This window comes from Giraffa tippelskirchi, chromosome 6 (genome assembly GCF_054371585.1).
Source record: "Giraffa tippelskirchi isolate mGirTip1 chromosome 6, T2T-mGirTip1v1.2.pri, whole genome shotgun sequence".
In the NCBI taxonomy this organism is placed as follows: domain Eukaryota; kingdom Metazoa; phylum Chordata; class Mammalia; order Artiodactyla; family Giraffidae; genus Giraffa; species Giraffa tippelskirchi.
In genome coordinates, this window is record NC_137280.1 from 14,881,588 (window position 1) to 14,901,845 (window position 20,258).

At 37.6% G+C, this 20,258-nt stretch overlaps 1 protein-coding gene across 4 annotated transcripts in view; it reads right to left on the reverse strand.

Moving 5' to 3' along the window:
* STK3 (serine/threonine kinase 3) overlaps window positions 1-20,258 on the reverse strand; it is a 294,249-nt gene that overhangs the window by 198,627 nt on the left and 75,364 nt on the right. For 2 of the 4 annotated variants that reach the window (XR_014057366.1, XM_081503346.1), the window contains exons 5-6: window positions 13,879-14,043; window positions 13,198-13,365 (exon numbers count right to left, since the gene is read on the reverse strand). The exons of the other annotated variants lie outside the window; for them this stretch is intronic. Coding sequence is in view for 1 of the 2 variants with exons in the window: in XM_081503346.1 (XP_081359472.1) it covers window positions 13,198-13,365; window positions 13,879-14,043 (333 nt within the window). In the remaining variant the exon portion in view is untranslated. The remainder of the gene's footprint in view (window positions 1-13,197; window positions 13,366-13,878; window positions 14,044-20,258) is intronic. 4 annotated transcript variants of the gene reach the window in all.

Genomic DNA, 20,258 nt, shown 5'->3' on the forward strand with positions numbered 1-20,258 from the left:
TGTAGGACCTATCACTAACAAACTGTTGTTGTTGTTGTTTAGTAGCTCGGTTGTGTCCGACTCTTTAGTGACCCCATGGACTGTTGCCTGCCAGGCTCCTCTGTCCGTGGGATTTCCCTGGCAAGGATACTGGAGTGGGTTGCCATTTCCTTCTCCAGAGGATCTTCCCAACCCAGGGATTGAACCCATGTCTCCTATATCTCTTGTACTGCCAGGCAGATTCCTTACCACTGAGCCACCAGAGAAATCCTAAGGTGTTGTATTTACTTCTCTTCTTCATTATCTCTCCCCCTTATTCAAATATAAGCACAATAAAGAGAAATTTTCAACTTTTTTTTTTATTGTTGCATCCTCAGAACTAGAACAGTCCCTAGCCATAGTAGGTGTTCATTAAATAACTGCTGAACGAATGAACGAATGCATTCCTGTGTAAAGCCAAAGCTTTTGGGTCACAGTAATAGCTGACTCACCTAAAGTCATGAAATGACTGCAACTCATTTATTCATATTTTGAAAATCAGTATCTAAAATGACTTCACAGAGGGCTAAGAGCTGAAGAACAGCTTCAGTAAACAATAATGTAGTCATATTTTCTTAAACCTAGAAGGGAACTTCTAAGATCTTCTCTTCAAAATTCAGCAATAAAATTATGATGTGATTTGTTACATTAAAGGTTTTCTGGGAGATCACATTGCTGTTATTGTTGATACTAAAATGTAAGCAATATTGGCTAAAACGACACAGTTACTCTTCTAAGTTTTCCACTAGAATATTCAATTCCACTCTAGGAGGCTGGATATAAAAACATTCCTTATATATAAACAAAAAACAAGCTGAATATCATACTTCTATGCACCTGAGTATCTGTTATCTAAAAGATCTTGAAATATTTTATAAACATCAATCAATGCTGTGCAAAGAAAGCTAAGGCGGAATAGGCAATTAGATACTGTGAAAAACTGGAGGCAATCAAAAGAAACGCAGTCCATGGTGGCAGTGACACAAGCTAAGCAGGAGGTACGGATAATCTGGGTAAGTGCCATGGAAAAATAAATATCATGATTGGACTCGAGGCAAATGGAAACAGTTCAAATTGGCTTCGTACAGTACTCTGCGGAACATATGATGTCCATATGTCCATTACCAACAAACTGAAACACGGAAAATAACAAAAGCCAATGCTATGATGGCTATAAGAACACACCCAATGCCAGTCTCTACCACACCACAGCAGCATAACTTACTACAGCTGCCAGGTAGGCTGGCTAAGAAGTCAGAAGCAATAAGAAAAGAAAAGGGGAAAGACCTACTATAAACTGTTCTCTTCACATACGGAAGAAAAAGCCAGATCTACATTAGAAAGTAAAATGCGACCACAGTCAAGGCTGAAAATAAAGTGCAATTTTTCTTTTCTTTAGAGTCCCCAAAAGTATGAAATACTTTAGAATTAAAGAGGTCAGCATTTTGTCCACAACTACCAATGATTTAAGATTAAAAGACCTAAATAAAATAAGAATGGGATAGGATGGAATAACATCCAAGAAAAAAAAAACAACTGCAAACGTGACTTTTCAAATTCAAAACACATAATAGTGAGCTAAAGCAAACTGAACAAAAGATGTGCTAGGAATCCATTATGTTGTATGTCAGTGCTAACAAGTCTACCAAATTTTCTTTCCATATTCTCCACACCCCAAACTGATTCATCTTCAAGATAAAAATTATGGTTGATACCAAAGAAGTACTGCTTACTCAAATGTCATGAAGACCAATATATACAGCAAAGCCAAAACTATTTAAAAAAAAAAATTATAAAAAGTAAACTAACATCTTAGAGCCTAACCAGTGGTCCTGACCTTTTCAACCAGTCAAAACCAGATATCCCCAGCCAGGTGAACTGCACAAAAATAACTCAGCCCTAATTTAGAAATACATTGGTTGTCACTCACCGAAACTGTACAGTAATAAGATCCAGCAGTTAAAAATACATAACTATTTTATAGTAAATATCAGTGTCATTCCTGTTTCAACCTGACTTCCCGTTCTACCCTCAAACCCCCCAAACTTGAAACCAAGTACCATTTGTTGAGTAGCTGGAGTGTGGTTAAGGAAAGGAAGCTATGCTTGTTTGTAAGGAATCTGCCATTTCCTCCCTGCCAAAACACTTGTTTAAAAAGTCATGTAATATTTCTATTAAATTGTAAATGCAGCCGACAAGGAAATGGCCTACTGGCAGTGTACTGCCTTTGTGGCAGAGCCAACGGGCCTACAGCAAAATAGTGCACATGATAATTTCAACATGCATTCCCAAGTAACAAAATTGTGCTTTACATAAATACCACAGAACCTGAGCAAGATCCAGAAAAAGCAATGAAAATTTGCCCAAGCTTTCATGCTTGCCTGTATCAATTGTATGTCATAACTAAAGCAAAATAGAAAAGCATCTACATATGTCCAAGAAGCTTGTGAAGTTAGATCATATAACCCTGGGAAAACTATTGCAACTTAAATCTGTGTATTTCTTGTTAACCACTGTAACAACTCACTAATAAAAATTAAGAAAAACTGCGGGTATCAAATGAACCAAAATGTACTAACTGCATACAAGTCCTTAAAGACTATAATGCAACTTATTAACAGGAACATATGTTCGGCATAAGCCACAATTGTTATGTTAAATTACTTCTTCCTTTGATATCACTCATTTGATTACAGAATTTAAGAGATTCACAAACCTTCCAATTAAAACGGTGACCTTCAGTTTATAAGTCACTTACTGCAATGCTTATAAAGTCACCTCTGATCATTTATCCCTTACCTTTCATTACATAGCACAACTACATGTAATTATGCTATTTAAACGATCCCAGATGTAATGAAGATGATTCTATTTATGTAAAAGTTCTACTGAAAACTAAGTTAACATAATCAAACAAATAATCTGTACTTAATATATTCCTCTAGGAAAGCTGAAAATTCTACTCTGCAAGAATTTAGCTAAAATAGTTTTTAAGTCAGGTATGTTCTATCTGTCTTCATTTTTTAAAATATGTCTGATTCAGCCATAATTTCAAACATCAATATGCTACAGACAGCATTTCCTCCAAAAACATTATGAAGTTTTAAATGCAACAGACATGAAAGTAGAGTCAACACCTGCCCACAGATACCTCCCAATATCCTAACACAAAAACACCTAGATATTTAGGTCTTCTAAAATAAACATTAACCTAAACAGTTTCAATGACTCGTTTAAAAACAAAACACAACAAAACTTAACTATGATCAATATAGCTCAGTTCAGTTGCTCAGTTGTGCCTGACTCTTTGTAACCTCATGAACCGCAGCACGCCAGGCCTCCCTGTCCATCACCAACTCCTGGAGTTTACCCAAACTCATGTCCATTGAGTTGGTGATGCCATCCAACCACCTCATCCTCTGTTGTCTCCTCCTCCTGCCTTCAATCTTTCCCAGCATCAGGGTCTTTTCAAATAAGTCAGCTCTTCGCATCAGGTGGCCAAAGTACTGGAGTTTCAGCTTCAACATCAGTCCTTCCAATGAACACCCAGGACTGATCTCCTTTAGGATGGACTAGTTGGATCAATATAGTAAGTCTATACAATTGATTTTAAGACCTTCAAGAGGGCTGATGATTGAATCCCCATGAATCGCTGTTAGCAAACCAAAGCTACTGTCCAGAGGCCAACATTAAGTCTTTCTGAGATCAATCCTGGGTGTTCATTGGAAGGACTGATGTTGAAGCTGAAACTCCAATACTTTGGCCACCTCATGCGAAGAGTTGACTCATTGGAAAAGACCCTAATGCTGGGTAGGATTGGGGGCAGGAGGAGAAGGGGACGACAGAGGATGAGATGGTTGGATGGCATCACTGACTCGATGGACATGGGTTTGGGTAGACTCCGGGAGTTGGTGATGGGCAGAGGGGCCTGGTGTGCTGCAATTCATGGGGTCGCAAAGAGTCGGACATGACTGAGCAACTGAACTGAACTGAGCTCCTTCAACACATTAAACAGGATCTAAAGTAGCAAATATGTGTGTGTGTGTGTGTTTGTATGAATTAAAGCAATTTAAAATTGAAACTTTAAATTAACTGCACTTAGTAAAAGTTCAAAAGTCAAGTCAAGAACAACAATATGGCTTTCAAGTTGTACTTAATTAGTATTTACTTTCATTTTTCATTTATTTCACTGACTCTTATTCTAACCTACAGGTACAACATTATCATTATAAGAAAGAACCTCAGCTTGCTAGATTTCAATATCAACACCACGAAGTATCTTTGAGATAGGAAAGGGAATTGAGCACATATTCACCAAAAACATTTATTGGATGCTCTTATGTAAGTCACTCTGCTTTTCAATTAGACACACAAAGACAAAATACACTTGCATTTAAAACTTAGATCTAGTAGAAGAAATAAGACACAGCATAAACATTACTGCAATACTGATACATAGGAAGTTTAAAAGAATCATAAGAAAGACAAGAGAAAAGGTGATATGAGAAATCAGAGGGGAAAAAAAAGACTTGTGTTTTAAATTAGTGGAACTTCAGACAATAATTAGGAGAAGGCAATGGCACCCCACTCCAGTACTCTTGCCTGGAAAATCCCATGGACGGAGGAGCCTGGTAGGCTGCAGACCATGGGGTCAGGAAGAGTCGGACACGACTGAGCGACTTCACTTTCACTTTTCCCTTTCATGCACTGGAGAAGGAAATGGCAACCCACTCCAGTGTTCTTGCCTGGAGAATCCCAGGGACGGGGGAGTGTGGTGGGCTGCCGTCTATGGGGTCGCACAGAGTCGGACACGATTGAAGTGATTTAGCAGCAGACAATAATTAGACATATATAAAACTAAACTTTCCAGAAGTTCAAGAGTTTGGGAGATTGGGGGGAAATCATAGATGCCCTATGAATATATAGTTACTGGTTCCAGATTAAAACACAGAACAGTGATACGCTGTAATAAAGTAAATAATGAACAAACCCACATCCCTTTAAATATACAATACAATAAGAAACTCTCCAGAGGGTGCCCAATACTATTATTGAGAGCCACAGTTCTCAATCTTTGGGGATCAAGAAACTTGTATTTTCATTGATGAAAACTGTGAACTCTCTCACCAAAAAATGGACATCTGCCCAAAAACCAATATTTAAATGCAATTCTGGGAGTCCACTGACTCTCTGAATTCTCTGCTCCAGAAAAAACTTATTCTACTATCTTGTGAATCACAGTTTCCATTACTGAGTATATAGTGAAAATGAAGTAGAAAACATCTGCATATCACAGTATGACCTGAGGTTAGAAAAGAGAGTCCACAGGTCTCTCTGTCCTCATGGGCTCATTATTTCCATATTGTTTCCAGTAGAGGCTGCAGAAGTCATCTCAGCAGCCATAAGTAAGGGCTTAAAAGCCTTCAACAACCTCCCCCAGCTGGCAATAAACTCCCCTGGGCACTGTATAAGCTCCCAATACCTTGAACTCTACTCAATAAGCCAAGGCAACAGTAAATATTATCAAATACTTACTTGAATTAATTTACAATTTCAATTTGAGACTTGAAAACTTACTAAAGCTACCTAATATTTCTAAAGTATTTAATATTATATATATATTGCTCATTTATAATGTCTTCTATGATCTTCATAACAATTTTGTGAAATGGACAATTTGTTGCTATTCAGTTGCTCAGTCATGTCCAACTCTTTGTGACCCAATGAACTGCAACACACCAGGCTTCTCTGTCCTCCACCATCTCCTGGAGCTTGCTTAAACTCACGTCCATCATGTCGATGATGCCATCCAACCATCTCATCCTCTGTTGTCCCCTTCTCCTCCTGCCTTCAATGTTTCCCAGCATCAGGGTCTTTTTAAATGACTCAGTTCTTTGCATCAAGTGGCCAAAGTATTAGAGTTTCAGCTTCAGCATCAGTCCTTCCAATGAATATTCAGGACTGATTTCCTTTAGGATTGACTGGTTTGATCTCCTTGCAGTCCAAGGGACTTTCAAGAGTCTTCTCCAGCACCACGGTTCAAAAGCATCAATTCATTGGCGCTCAGCTTTCTATATAGTCCAACTCTCACATCCACACATGACTACTGGAAAAACTATAGCTTTGACTAGACAGACCTTTGTCAGCAAAGTAATGTCTCTGCTTTCAAATATGCTGTCTAGGTTTGTCAAAACATCCCTTCCAAGGAGTGAGAGTCTTTTAATTTTACAGCTGCAGTCACCATCTGTAGTGATTTTGGAGCCCCCCAAAACAAAGTCTGACACTGTTTCCACTGTTTCCCCATCTATTTCCCATGAAGTGATGGGACTGGATGCCATGATCTTAGTCGTCTGAATGTTGAGTTTTAAGCCAACTTTTTCACTCTCCTCTTTCACTTTCATCAACAGGCTCTTTAGTTCTTTGCTTTCTGCCATAAGGGTGGTGTCATCTGCGTATCTGAGGTTATTGATATTTCTCCCAGCAATCTTGATTCCAGCTTGTGCTTCATCCAGCCTGGCATTTGTGACAATATACAGCCTTAATGTCCTCCAATATAACTAATTCACAGATAACAGAATTGATTTAGGATTCATATACCAGGTCACCACTACCATGTGGCAACAATGAAAACATTACAGCACTGGAAGAAAGCAGATTTCCAAAGGTTGGTACAGTGATTCTTTTTTTTTTTTTTTATAAATTTATTTTAGTTGGGGGCTAATTACTTTACAATATTGTAATAGTTTTTGCCATACATTGACATGAATCAGCCATGGGTTTACATGTGTTCCCCTTCCTGGACCCCCCTCCCACCTCCCTCCCCATCCCATCCCTCTGGGTCATCCCATTGCCCCGGCCCTGAGCCTTTGTCTCATGCATCGAACATGGAATGGTGTTCTGTTTCACATATGATAATATACATGTTTCAATGCTATTCTCCCAGAACGTCCCACCCTCACCTTCTCCCTCAGAGTCCATAAAATTGTTCTATGCATCTGTGTCTCTTATTCTGTCTCGCATATAGGGTTATCGTTACCATCTTTCAAATTCCATATATATGCATTAGTATACTGTATTGTTGTTTTTCTTTCTGGCTTACTTCACTCTGTATAATGGGCTCCAGTATCATCCATCTCAGTAGAACCGATTCAAATGTATTTTTTTTAATGGCTGAGTAATATTCCATTGTGTATATGTACCACAGCTTCCTTATCCATTCGTCTGCTGATGGACATCTAGGTTGCTTCCATGTCCTGGCTATTGTAAACAGTGCTGAGATGTACAGTGATTCTTGCCCTTAAAATTCAAGTTACAAACCAATACCGGGTCACAAAATCAACTGAATGGATTTGAACCACCTTTTTTTTTCTTTTTTTTAATGAAAAGATGAAGTACAACAGAAGATAAGACTGTGATAGAACAGAAATCAGAGTGGATCACAAACAGTAATTCACGGTATAAAATTTATTTTACATGGGACCCATTATAGACATACATAGATAAGTACTGTTTATGTTGTGAACATGTGACGTGCTCAGACCCTTCAGTTGTGTCTGACTCTTTGCAACCCCAAGGTCTGTAACCTGCCAGGCTTCTCTGTCCACAGGATTATCTCAGCAAGAATACTGGGTAGGTTGCTATTTCCCCTGCCATCTTCCAGACCCAGGGATCAAACCTGTGGCTCCTGCATTGGCAGGCGGAATTCTTTACCACTAAGCTACCTGGGAAACTATTTATGTATATTTTGTTTCAACTGTGTGCACACACATGTGTGCCTACATGTGCATAATATGTCACAATGTGGAATATATTTCTTACTAAGGATCACAGTCGAAAAAGTATGAAATATAAATCATCCTTCAATCATTAATAAATCAACTTCAATTGTCTCCTGTAAATGCTCCCACACAAATACAGAGAAATATTGCCTTTGTCAGTGTCCCGCATTAAAATCTTTAAAAGATAGATTCTAGTGTAATTCTTTATCTAAGTAAAACTTAATGGAAATATGTCTCCAATATTACTATTCATAGTCACATAGTTAGTATGTCAGTGAGAAAGTGATGATTGCTTCCTCAGTAGTTACCAAACTAATCACGTTTACAGAGGACTTGGCAACATCAACAGCAAGGTCTGAGTATAAATTAACAGTGGGAATTTGTCTTCCCTGTGAAACCCTCAGGGGTGACCTCAGCAGACTCAACCAAGAGAAACTGAGATCTGTTTATTCTGTTTTCCCTGCTTATTCATCTCTTCAAGAATAATAACTCTGACTGGACAGAAATATGTTGAAACTGTCAATGTAATAAACCTTAATCCTAGATTTTGGGGCCGGAACGCCTTGTACTCCCACATGTATTAGGACCACAGGGCAGAACAACTCTAACTCTCAAATAGAGTGAAAAACCACATGTCCTGGAAGTAGTACTGAAATTCTCCAATGATCCAATTTGCCCTCTCCTCCAGATCCTTAGCTATTTCTGATCTGAAAGTATAGTTAAGAGAATCAAGGTATCACTTAAAATAATCAGGCAGAAAAACGTAGGCAACAGATAGGGAGAAGAAATGGAGTATGAACAGAAAGAAAAGTGAAGGTTAGAAAGGGACTGTGTGAGCATTCATGTACACACACTATTAGGAAATAGGTAACAGTCAAAGGAAGTAAAGGCAGCACCGGGGAGAAATGGAAAAAAAGGAACAGGAGGATAAGTTCAAAGGAGAAAAACAAGCAATGTAATGCCAAAATAATAAAGATCATATAGGCATACGATCCTTTATGATTCGTAATATACATATAAATGGATAAAAGTTGTTACAGTGTATGGTCTTACATTCTAAACAACTGAATATATATGTACTTCCTCCCCGCCCCCCCACACATACAGAAAGCAAAATAATTCTAACATGAGAATGCAAGTTATCACTGGGGTGGAAGTTCCAAGAGAACAGGAAACACAGCTGCACTGCTTACCACTACATCCTCAAAGTCTGACTGGGACATGATGAATGTGCCCTGATATATGCAGAAGGAAATCAAGAAAACGGAACAGAAGTAAAAGAATATAAGAAGAAAATTCCAGGGTACTTGTCTTCAAAAAATCAAACATCCATACTTAGGTGACACTCAGTTTCTCTGATACAAAATAACAAATGTAGGACACCAAATATATTCTCCAACTGATCCAAAGGTGACTTCCTGCCTCCACATGAGAATAGGCATCTATTTTAACATTAACACTAAATCAAAAATATGTTAATATCAACGATCAAACTTTGTATTACTGCTAAAATGGATATGTCCCATGATAAAAATAAACACAATTATATGGCAAATAAGTTTCAACAGCATTATTCTCATCAATAAACAAATCAATAAAATTATTTTAAAAAAATAATATCCCCAAAATGTAAACTCCAATTTACAACTATTAAATATTTATACAAAATCCCTAGAACACATCCACTGCACAAAGCAAAGTAATACAACAATTAAATACAAATAACCAATCCTCTACTTGTAGAATAGCAAGTGTGAAATACATTTTGACTCAAAGACCTCCCAAGGGAAGGACTGGGAAGATTCTACCCAAATGAGTTATAAAGGGACTTAGACTGAGTATTAGAATTAGATACAAAAAGTGATGGGGGACAGCTGGAAAAACAATAAACAGGCAGTAAAAAGTCAAAGGGCTAGGAGACTTCAGCCAGCAAAGAGAAAACAGCAGACCAAACTAGAGAAAAGCTGATTAAAATGAGACCAGAAACTCAACAACACAAAACACAACCCAATTTTAAAATGGCAAATAACCTGCATAGCCATTTCTCCAAAGAAGATACACAAATGAACAAAAAGTACATGAAAAGATACTCAACATCACTAGTTATTAGGGAAATGTAAATCAAAACCATGAAGTAACACTTCATTCTCATTAGGATGGCTATTACCAAAAAACAGAAAATAAGTGTTGGCAAAAATGTGGAGAAACTGGAATCCTTGTGTACTGCTGGTGGGAATGTTAAATAGCACAATGCTATGACAAACAGTAGAGAGGTTCCTCAAAAATTTAAATATAAAATTACCATATGACCCAGCAATCTAGTTCTGGATATATACCCAAAGAATTGAGAGCAGACTCTCACAGAGATAAATGTACATCCATGTTCATAGAAGCACTAGTCACAACAATCAAAAGGTGGAAGCAACTCAAGTGGCCAGTATGGATGAATGGTTAAACAAAATGTAGTATTTATACGATGGAATATTATTTAGCCTTAAAAAAGAGAATTTGGATATATGCTACAACAATGGATGAACCTTGAAAACGTTATATTAAGTGAAAGAAGCCAGACACAAAAGGACAAATACTGTATGATTTCACTTATATGAGAGGCTTAGAATAGTCAAATTCAAAGAAACAGAGAGAATCACGGTGATAAGGTGTTAGGGGGAGGACATAATGAAGAGTTACTTTTTAATGTGTATAGAGTTTTAGTTTGGGATGATAAAAAATTTCTGTAGTAGACAGTGTGATGTGAATGTACTTTAATGCCACTGAATTGTATACTAAAAAATGGTTAAAATGATACCATTTTTACGAATACTTAACCACAATTTTAAAAATTTGAGAAAAGACAAGGAAAACAGGTCCTGAAATTAATCATTACTAATCTTAAAATACATATAATTTGAAAAAAGGGAACAGATTATAGAGGATATAGTGGGTTGAAGAGTGGCCCCCAAAAGACACATCTATATCCTAACATTCAGAGCTTCTAAACAGGATCTCATTTGGAAAAAAAAATCCTTGCAGTTGGAGATCATTCTGGATTACTGGAGTGGGCCCTAAATCCAATGATATCTGTCCTTTAAAGAAAAAGGCAGAGGAAAATGTAGACACTCACAGAGGAGAGTAATGTAAAAGGTGCAGGCAGGGACTGCAGAGATGTAGCTACAACCCAAGGAATGCCAAGGACTGCTGGCAGCCGTGACCCCAAAGCTGGAAGAGGCAGAAAACGGAGTCTCCTTTAGAGCTTCTGGAAGAAGTACAGCCCTGTCAACACCTGCATTTCAAATTGCTGGCCTCCAGAATTGTAAGAGAATAAACTTCTATAGTTTCAAGCCACCAAATTTGTGGTAATATGTTAGGATGGCCCTAAGAAATTACCATAGGGGGTAAAAAAGATAAAACGAAAACTAAGAAAGTAGATTTGTTGAGCACAGAACATGTCATTCAAGTCAAAATTTAACTATGTAAAAAGTGAGAGAAAAAGGGAATCCTGAGCTTTGTCACTGAGTTGTAATTTCTGGCCATACGATGTCAGAGGGCAAAGTCCCGTGCACACACACTGAGATGCTCCAGGTGCCGACCCGGGCACACACAGCAAGAACTGGGGGATGGAAGGTGCGCAGGTGTGCCGGGGGTGGGGGCTACTTAACTGGCACCTCTAACCAAGCCCAGTCGTTCAGAGCTTCTCAACTTGATTCTATTATTAACTGGGCAGGAAGGAAGGAGGTCATGGATTCCTGTTTTTGTTTTTTTAATTAAAAAATGATTGACTCAGTTTTCAATTCTTAAGACCTGGATATAAACATTTTTGAAATTTTTTAAAAAAAGAAATCATGTTGGATTAGGAGTATACTTGGTTGTGACACAGTGCCATGTAATCTGCAATCAGAGAAGCTACTCTGTGCTTTATTTTTTAAATCCTTGGCTATCTGCTAGAGAGACTACCTCATGGTCAAATTGAATATGTGGAACTATTTGGTTGGAAAAAATAAGATTTATACTGGAGGAAGCAGAACAGTAATACTCTTAAGTCTTGGGTTAAATCCCAGCTCTGGCACTTAGCTAGGCTGTCTTGGATACTTTGGTTAACCTCAATAACTTAAATATATCAGCTGAGGATCACCCCCAAAACTTTCTAGCTGAAAGTACCAAAGATATCTAATAATCAGAAAAGAAATGAGAATTTTATTGATCATTTTATGCTGACCTAGTTATAGTTCATGTCAATATTTTCAAAGAATTCATGCTATTTTTCTGTTTCACTTTAGCAAGAGGAGTTTATATGTACAAGGAAGATAACACATATCATATACAACTATACTCCTCAAAGACTTCTCTTTAAAGTGGCAGGCAGATTTTTAAATATTTCAGTATAGTACACTATTATCTACCCTATTGAAATTCAATTTATAATAGCACTATAGTATCAGATAGAATTTTAATTTATTCTTCATTTTCTTCAAATACTCTAAAATACTGCATTGTTTTTTTCTCCCATCTGTTTACTTCACACATTTCTCCATCTACCCTGAAACCATCTTCTTTTCTTTATACACACACACACACACACACACACACACACACACACACACACACACACACACACACACACACACACACACACACACACACACATTCTTTCTCTCTCCCTCCCCCACCTTTCTGCCTTCATTCCTATATCCTTTCTTCTTGAGTTGAATACAGCCACTAGAGGGCAATAAGTTTACAAAGATAAATGTACTTATCTATAATGAATTGAGATTCACATACTAATAAATTTAAAAACTATCATCACAAACCCTAAAGCAGTGGCAATTAGACTTGAATATGCAATCTATACATTTCAGACTCAAAAATTTATCATGGAAAAGGAGTTCATAAAAAGCATAAAATAATATTCAAAAAAGGAATTCCATTTTCTCACTGAACACTAAAAATAAAAGCTTCATTCACTTACAGATACATAGCAATATTAGAAATCGGGATTCTTTTTTAATATTAGCTGGACTAGAGAAACAAAAACACAAAAAGGCACAATATGCAGGGTAGGCAGAAGAGAATGGATTTCTTTCAAGCCTCCACTGTTACATTCAGAATATGAGGAACTGAATAATGTAGTGGGTTTACCAGCCCCTTCTTCTATTTAAATCATGGGGAAATTTAGCAGGTATACTTTGGGGGGAGAAAAACAGCCACTGTAGAGAGAAATACAGGCTTCACTTCTTTTCCTCCCAATTAAGGATGTGATGGTGGTAAAGTGAACAGTCACTAATCTCTGACAGATAATTTTACTAATTTTTGCACAGAATCCAAATTCAAATGATCTTTTTACTCCGTGTTTATTTACACTCACACTACAAAACTGCATTGACATTTTCCATCATTTTCTTACCCTCATCGGATGTATATCAGCATAAGGAGGTTTTCCTTCAGCCATTTCTATAGAAGTAATGCCAAGGGACCAGATGTCAGCCACACAGTTATAACCTATTTCTTGAATGACCTCAGGAGCCATCCAAAATGGAGTTCCTATCACAGTATTGCGTTTTGCCATTGTATCCTGCAAGAACATTACATAGATATAACTATAACTACAAAAACACTAAGGAAATGTATTTGCCAATGTATTCCTTAAACTACATATTTGAAACCCTCAAATACTACAGGTTATATCTGTAATTGACTATTTTCCTAAAATTTCAACCAGTTGTGACATCACATAATTAGGAATTTAGAATTCTGAAATAACCACGAGTCCATAAGTAACTTAACTCCTCTACCTTCATTAGATATAGCACTATAACAATAAAACCTACAGAAATGAACAAATGCAGCTTTCCTTTCCAAATATTTAAGCATTTTGATGGCAATATGTATTTTTTCATATTCATCCAATGTCTCTTAAATTTTAAATAAAAATAATTAAATAATATCTAAATAATGGCTTCTTCTCCCTGACAGTAATGAAGTTATGCATTTCTTTTCATAATCCTCAAAAGATATTATCAAGGTTTAGTCACACTCGAACCTGGACAATACAAACCAACAATGCTTCCAAAAGTATTACACTTACCGTTAACTGACCAGCAACTCCAAAATCCGCCAATTTTGCATGTCCTTCTGTATTGAGGAGAATATTTCCAGCTTTTATATCTCTGTGTATTTTTCTCATAAAGTGTAAGTATTCTAGTCCTTTCAAAGTAGATTTGAGAATGGTTGCAATTTCATCTTCTGTTAACTGGAAAGAAATATTTTAAAAACTCAACTGAAATGCTGAGACAACTAAACTCTTACAAGAGAGCATTGTTAACAAGACCTTCTTTCTAAAGATCATTAAACTTTTAGGAAAAGGCTAAAAGGTAAAGTACCGAGAACCTCTTCTTCTGATGAAAGAAAATGTCATCATTCAATTTCTCCTTTCTTTAAAATTATCCATGACATTCCTAAAGCACGTAACATATCCCAAGAATCACCATGACCCTAAGAAATCACTCTTCCCTAAGCCATCTAACACCGAGGTGGCATATGACAGCTATCTGTCCTGAAAAAGTAAATCCAGAGACACCCTTCCCTGTGGTCCCTCCAACTACTGATGAAAGTGAAAACCAACAGTGTCACACAAAGAAGAGGAAATGAGGAAGTGTGGACTGCCAAGAGCCTCCTGTGTGAAGCATCTACACCAATACCACTCCTCCTCCTTCCAGTGAGGTCATTCTTAATCTACCCAGGTCCTAGATTTCTAACTCTAATAATGAGAACTCAGAAATGAAAATGTCAGAGAAAGACTAGGAAAACGGAAACACAAAAACAGGCCACCAGGGGAAGGAGAAAGGAGGAGGGAGGTGCGAATGTAAAGACTTTGAGCACTGACAGCACCAGAGCCAGTGCTGTCTGTACCGGGCATTCTGCTAACAGTTTTGCGTGCATTATCTCATTTAGCTTTATAATAACCCTATACAACAGATTATCACCATTTGACAAAAGTAAAATACGGGTACTCAAACAAACACGTATACAAGTGTTCACAATGGCCAAAAGGCTAAAACAACCCAAATGTCTATCACAGAGGAGTGGATAAACAAATTATGGTATACACAAACAATGGAATATTATTTGGTCATGAAAAGGAATAAAGTGCGGACATGTGCTGCAATGTGGATGGACCTCAAAAACATTATGCTAAGTGAAAGAAGCCAGACACAACAGAAAGCACATATTGGATGATTCCACTTATATGAAATATTCAGAATAGGTAAATCCACAGAAAAAGAAAGACTGGTGACTGCCAGGGACAAGAGGGAGAGGTGGGATGGAGAGAAACTGCTTAAAGGATAGCAAGGTGACAAAAATATTCTGGAACTACACAGAGGTAGTAATTACACAACATTGTAAATGCACTAATGACAAGGAATTTTTCACTTTAAAATGGTAAATCTTATATGAATTTTACCTCAACTAAAAAAAACCTTTATTATGTTAAAATTTCCAAGCAAACAGCCAGGTGGTTTACATTTGCATAAAACACCAATATATACTGTCATAAAAGTACTGCACAGACCGTGTAAAGCTTTGCAGGCCATGGATAAGGAGTCTGGACTATTTGAAAATTCTAATACTTTCAGGAACTGATTCTCTACCTCAGACTAGATGGGCTGACTTCATAGTCCACAGAGAGTAAGCATTATATTCTGAAGCTGCACTATTCAACACGGTAGCTCCCCAGCACTTGAAACATAACTAACCCAACTGAGATATGCTATAAATACCAAATATACCAAAGTTAAAGGCCTAGTACCAAAAGGGAAATATAAGGTATCTCATTAATAACTTACATACTGCTTACACAGTTAACTGACATTTACATACTAATTATATTTAAAATGTGTTAATGTTATCAATATTATGTAATATAAAATTAGTATCAGTGAAAAAAATGTTTGTCACTCAGTCAGGTCCAACTCTTTGTGATCCATGGACTGTAACATGCCAGGCTCCTCTGTCCATGGAATTCTCCAGACAAGAATACTGAAGTGGGCAGCCAATCCCTTCTGCAGGGGATCTTCGCAACCCAGGGACTGAACCTGCATCTCCTGCATTGCAGGCTGATTCTTTTCTGTCTGAACCAAGAGGGAAGCCCTGCCTATATCGAATACATTAAAATTAATCTCACCTGCTACTTTTTCTTTTTGAATGTGGGTGCTAGAAAGTTTAGAATTACATATGTAGCCCATGCTATGTTTCTACTAAATAGTACTGCACTAAGAAAAGGGTCCAAAAGAGCAGAGATCTTTGTCTGGTTCACTGATGTATCCGCATCAGTGCATACACTGATGGAACCACACCTGGCATACAGTTAGCAATCAATAAATAATGAATGAATGGGTACAGACTTGTAGTTACTAAAGGAGAAGAGAAATTCACATCTGACTGTCCCAGTCTATTTTAAATTAATGGTCTGCAGTCCTGGTGGTTGAGTAAGAGGCAAGGGTGCTATAGAGGGCCACCACACCACTGCAGTGGTATGCAAAGTGGTGGTGCTGTCATATGGGCCTGGGTCCTCTTCCCTCTCCCGATTCCACATCCCTACTATAAAGATTAAAGAGCTAGGGGTGTTACAAAAGCAGTACCAGTCCAAAATATCGTGTCATGTTTAGTTACTTCAATGCTGACCTTTTCAGTTACCTAGACTTCAATTTTTATCCTCCTAGCATTCCACTATTTCCAACCAATAATGCAACTAATCCTTCATTAACTTCTTGGTTTGTTGTCTCTGTTCCTATACCCTGTATTTCAGAGCCACACTAGAGAAAGTTCAAAATTAAATGGGCCTACTATACTTAGGTCTCAGGATGAATCTGATTTCAGTGCTGTAAAGCACTGAATACTGTAAAGCATTTGCCACTGGACAAATCCACAGAAAGACTAAAAGAAGACTTGCCAGAGATAGTAAGTTGATTCATGAACTGTCTGGTTTTGCTAAAAGACTTTCAAGGTTCATTCCAACTTTATGATTCTATAACATTACAAAAGATCTTCATCATCTTTTCTTAACAAAAGACTAATTTGGGCATCCATTTTTATTTCCCACTAATTTGGGCATTCACACTAATTTGGGCATCTGTTCTTTCAACAAGTATCTACTTCACTGGCTCTCTTATCTAAGTCCTGCTAAAGGTGCTGGGTATACAGTGGTGACAAAGCTGACAGTACTAGTTTTTATGAAGTTTACAAGAATACCTGAGGCCACAGCCAGTATTTGGCCCTGAATTAATAAAGGTGGAGAGGACAGATCTGAAGCAAACGTGAAGTTTCTGAAGTCTCTTTCCCATTATCCTTTTCTCTATTCAGTAATAAATTCCTCCCTCTACTTTAGGGGTTCATTTCATATCTTCCCTCTAATCAAAAAAAAAAAAAAGATGCAATAGCCAACCATTCTAATAGTACACGGATATGTCTTAAAATTATTTGTGTACAGTATTATTCTAACAATCCCTTTGAATATTAAGGCTCAAATGTGGTATCTACACTTTAAGGCTTTTAACTTCAATTACAAAATGTAAGGTTTATATCCCTCGATAAAATCATTTTAACAATTAACAATTAAACAAACATTTTCTAGAACACAGAGACATAATGTTGACTTAAATTTTTTTAATTATAGTTATAGAGTCTTTTATGAGTTTCACACAAACATGAATGCATAAATTAGCCTCAATATAAGCATAGAGTAGCAAGGCTTGTTCCAAAGATGAGGTTCAAAGTATGTATTCAACAAAGAGTAAAGGCGGCCAAATTTCAGCCTTGAGTGCCAAAATTTCAGGTATATCTTGACAAATTTAGAGGAATAAATGTTTATCTGGTCTCTTTTAAATATCAAGGGTAGCAAATGCACTTTGGAAAAGAATAATATCTATTTCAACATTTAAACCACTCGACATATATTTTGGGTCGCTAATGGAGAATAGGAAAGAAAGGAGAGTAGGCCTTCCCAGATGTAGGCCTTGATCTAGATGTTTATTTCACATTCTTTGGACACATACTCACTATTTAGACGGAAGGGGTAAGGGAGTTTGTTGACAGTCATTTTCCTAAACAGAGTTTTGTTTTCAAACAATCTTTAAATGTAAGTTTCACTTACATACAAACAAAATCAGTTACCAAAGGTGACTAGGTTTCTATTTGGCAACAGAGAAACACCAAAAATTTTAAGTAATATCTTTTTTATTCCTATAAATATGACTTTTCATCAGTTCAGATAAATTTCAAAATCATAAGCTTTATATTGAAAATATATAGAAAGAAAAGAAAAAAATAAAAGAGAGAAGATCTGCTTTTATACAGAAAGAAGTAAAGCAGGATTTAAGTTCTAAGAAGGAAAAACACTCAAACCACAACTAACATTTCTTATAGTAGTATCTGTTAAGAATCCTTTCCAATGAAAAATTTTATTGAGAGTACTTCATTTGTGGATTTAATTAGGTTATCATCAATTCAATACAGATTTAATTTTATTTCTGTCACTACACAAATGGGGCAATGTCATCTTAAAATCATTTGAATCATATTTAGAATCTAGTTAAAAAAAAAAGAGAGAAAGGAGGGCAGGAAAGAGATAATAAACCATGAATGAAACACTAAGTAATCAGAGATGGAAATAAGACTTTATAGCTGAGCTAATACATTAAAAGACGGAAGTCTACATCTGGTTTCAATACTGGTATGAATTCATTGGCAAATTTAAAAAGAATCCCATTGTACAAAAACAAAAAGATGGTTTTGATAGGCTTTAAGTCCTCTGGTTACTTTTGTTTCTAGAGTCGTATGATTAGTATAATAATATGATACATTTAATATGTCACCATGTATATGGTTTTGATAAAAATGCACCCACCGATGTGTCTCAAGGGCACATGCACAAGCTGTTTTAAAAGACTCATAGCGCCTTAATGTTTTTACACTAAAAACAAATTCAAGGGAGGTTTTGAAAATTCATACAAAATTAAGAATTTTATTTTTCTAAAAATGAAACTGACACTCTTGGCTAAATTCTTTTTGATATAATTATCTGTGCATATAAAATAATATGTTGGGGCTTCTGGTTCAAGATGGCGGAGTGGAAAGACGGGTGCTCATCTCCTCTGGTGAGAACATCAAAATCACCACTAGCTGTTGAACAACCACCGACAGGAGGACGCTGGAACCCACCAAGAAAAGAAACCCCATGTCCAAAGACAAAGAAGAAGCCAGTGACACGGTAGGAGGGGAACAATCACAATGAAATCAAATCCCATACCTGCCAGGTGAGTGACCCACAAACTGGAGAACAATAATACCAAAGAAGTTCTCCCACTATTGTGAAGGTTCTGAACCTCACGTCAAGCTTTCCCACCTGGGGATCCGACAAAGGGACTGGGAATCCCCAGGGAATCTGAACTTGAGGGTCAGCAGGATTTAATTATAGGACTTTCACAGGACTAGGGGGAAACAGAGACTCCAGTCTTGGAGGGCACAAACAAACTCTTATGCACACCAAGATGCAGAAGAAAGGAGCAGTGACCCCACAGGAGACTGACCAAAACTACCTGCTAGTGCTGGAGGGTCACCTGTGGAGGCGTGGGTTGGCAGGGGCTCACCCCAGGGACAGGGGCACTGGCAGCGGTAGTCCAGTGGACTGTCCAGTGGTAGTCCAGTCCAATTATCAGCATATAATTGGATTGAAGCTTTACTGAGCAAGGCCCTGGCCACCAAAGCAATTCCCAGTTTTTCCCACCACCAGTCCCTCCCATCAGGAAGCTTACACAAGCTGCTTAGCCTCCTCCATCAGAGGCCAGAGAGAAGAAACAAGAAGAACCACAGTCCCATAGCGGCTAAAACAAAACCACATTATAGAAAGTTAATTAGCATGAAAAAGCAGAAAGTTATGTCCCAGATGAAGGAAAAAGATCAGTTCAGTTCGTTCAGTTCAGTCAGTTCAGTCGCTCAGTCGTGTCCGACTCTTTGCAACCCCATGAATTGCAGCACGCCAGGCCTCTCTGTCCATCACCAACTCCCGGAGTCCACCCAAACCCATGTCCATCGAGTCGATGATGCCATCCAACCATCTCATCCTCTGTCGTCCCCTTCTCCTCCCGCCCCCAATCCTACCCAGCATTAGGATCTTTTCCAATGAGTCAACCCTTCGCATGAGGTGGCCAAAGTATTGGAGTTTCAGCTTCAACATCAGTCCTTCCAATGAACACCCAGGATTGATCTCTTTTAGGATGGATTGATTGGATCTCCTTGCAGTCCAAGGGACTCTCAAGAGTCTTCTCCAACACCACAGTTCAAAAGCATCAATTCTTCAGCACTCAGCTTTCTTCACCGTCCAACTCTCACATCCATACATGACCACTGGAAAAACCATAGCCTTGACTAGACGGACTTTTGTTGGCAAAGTAATGTCTCTGCTTTTAA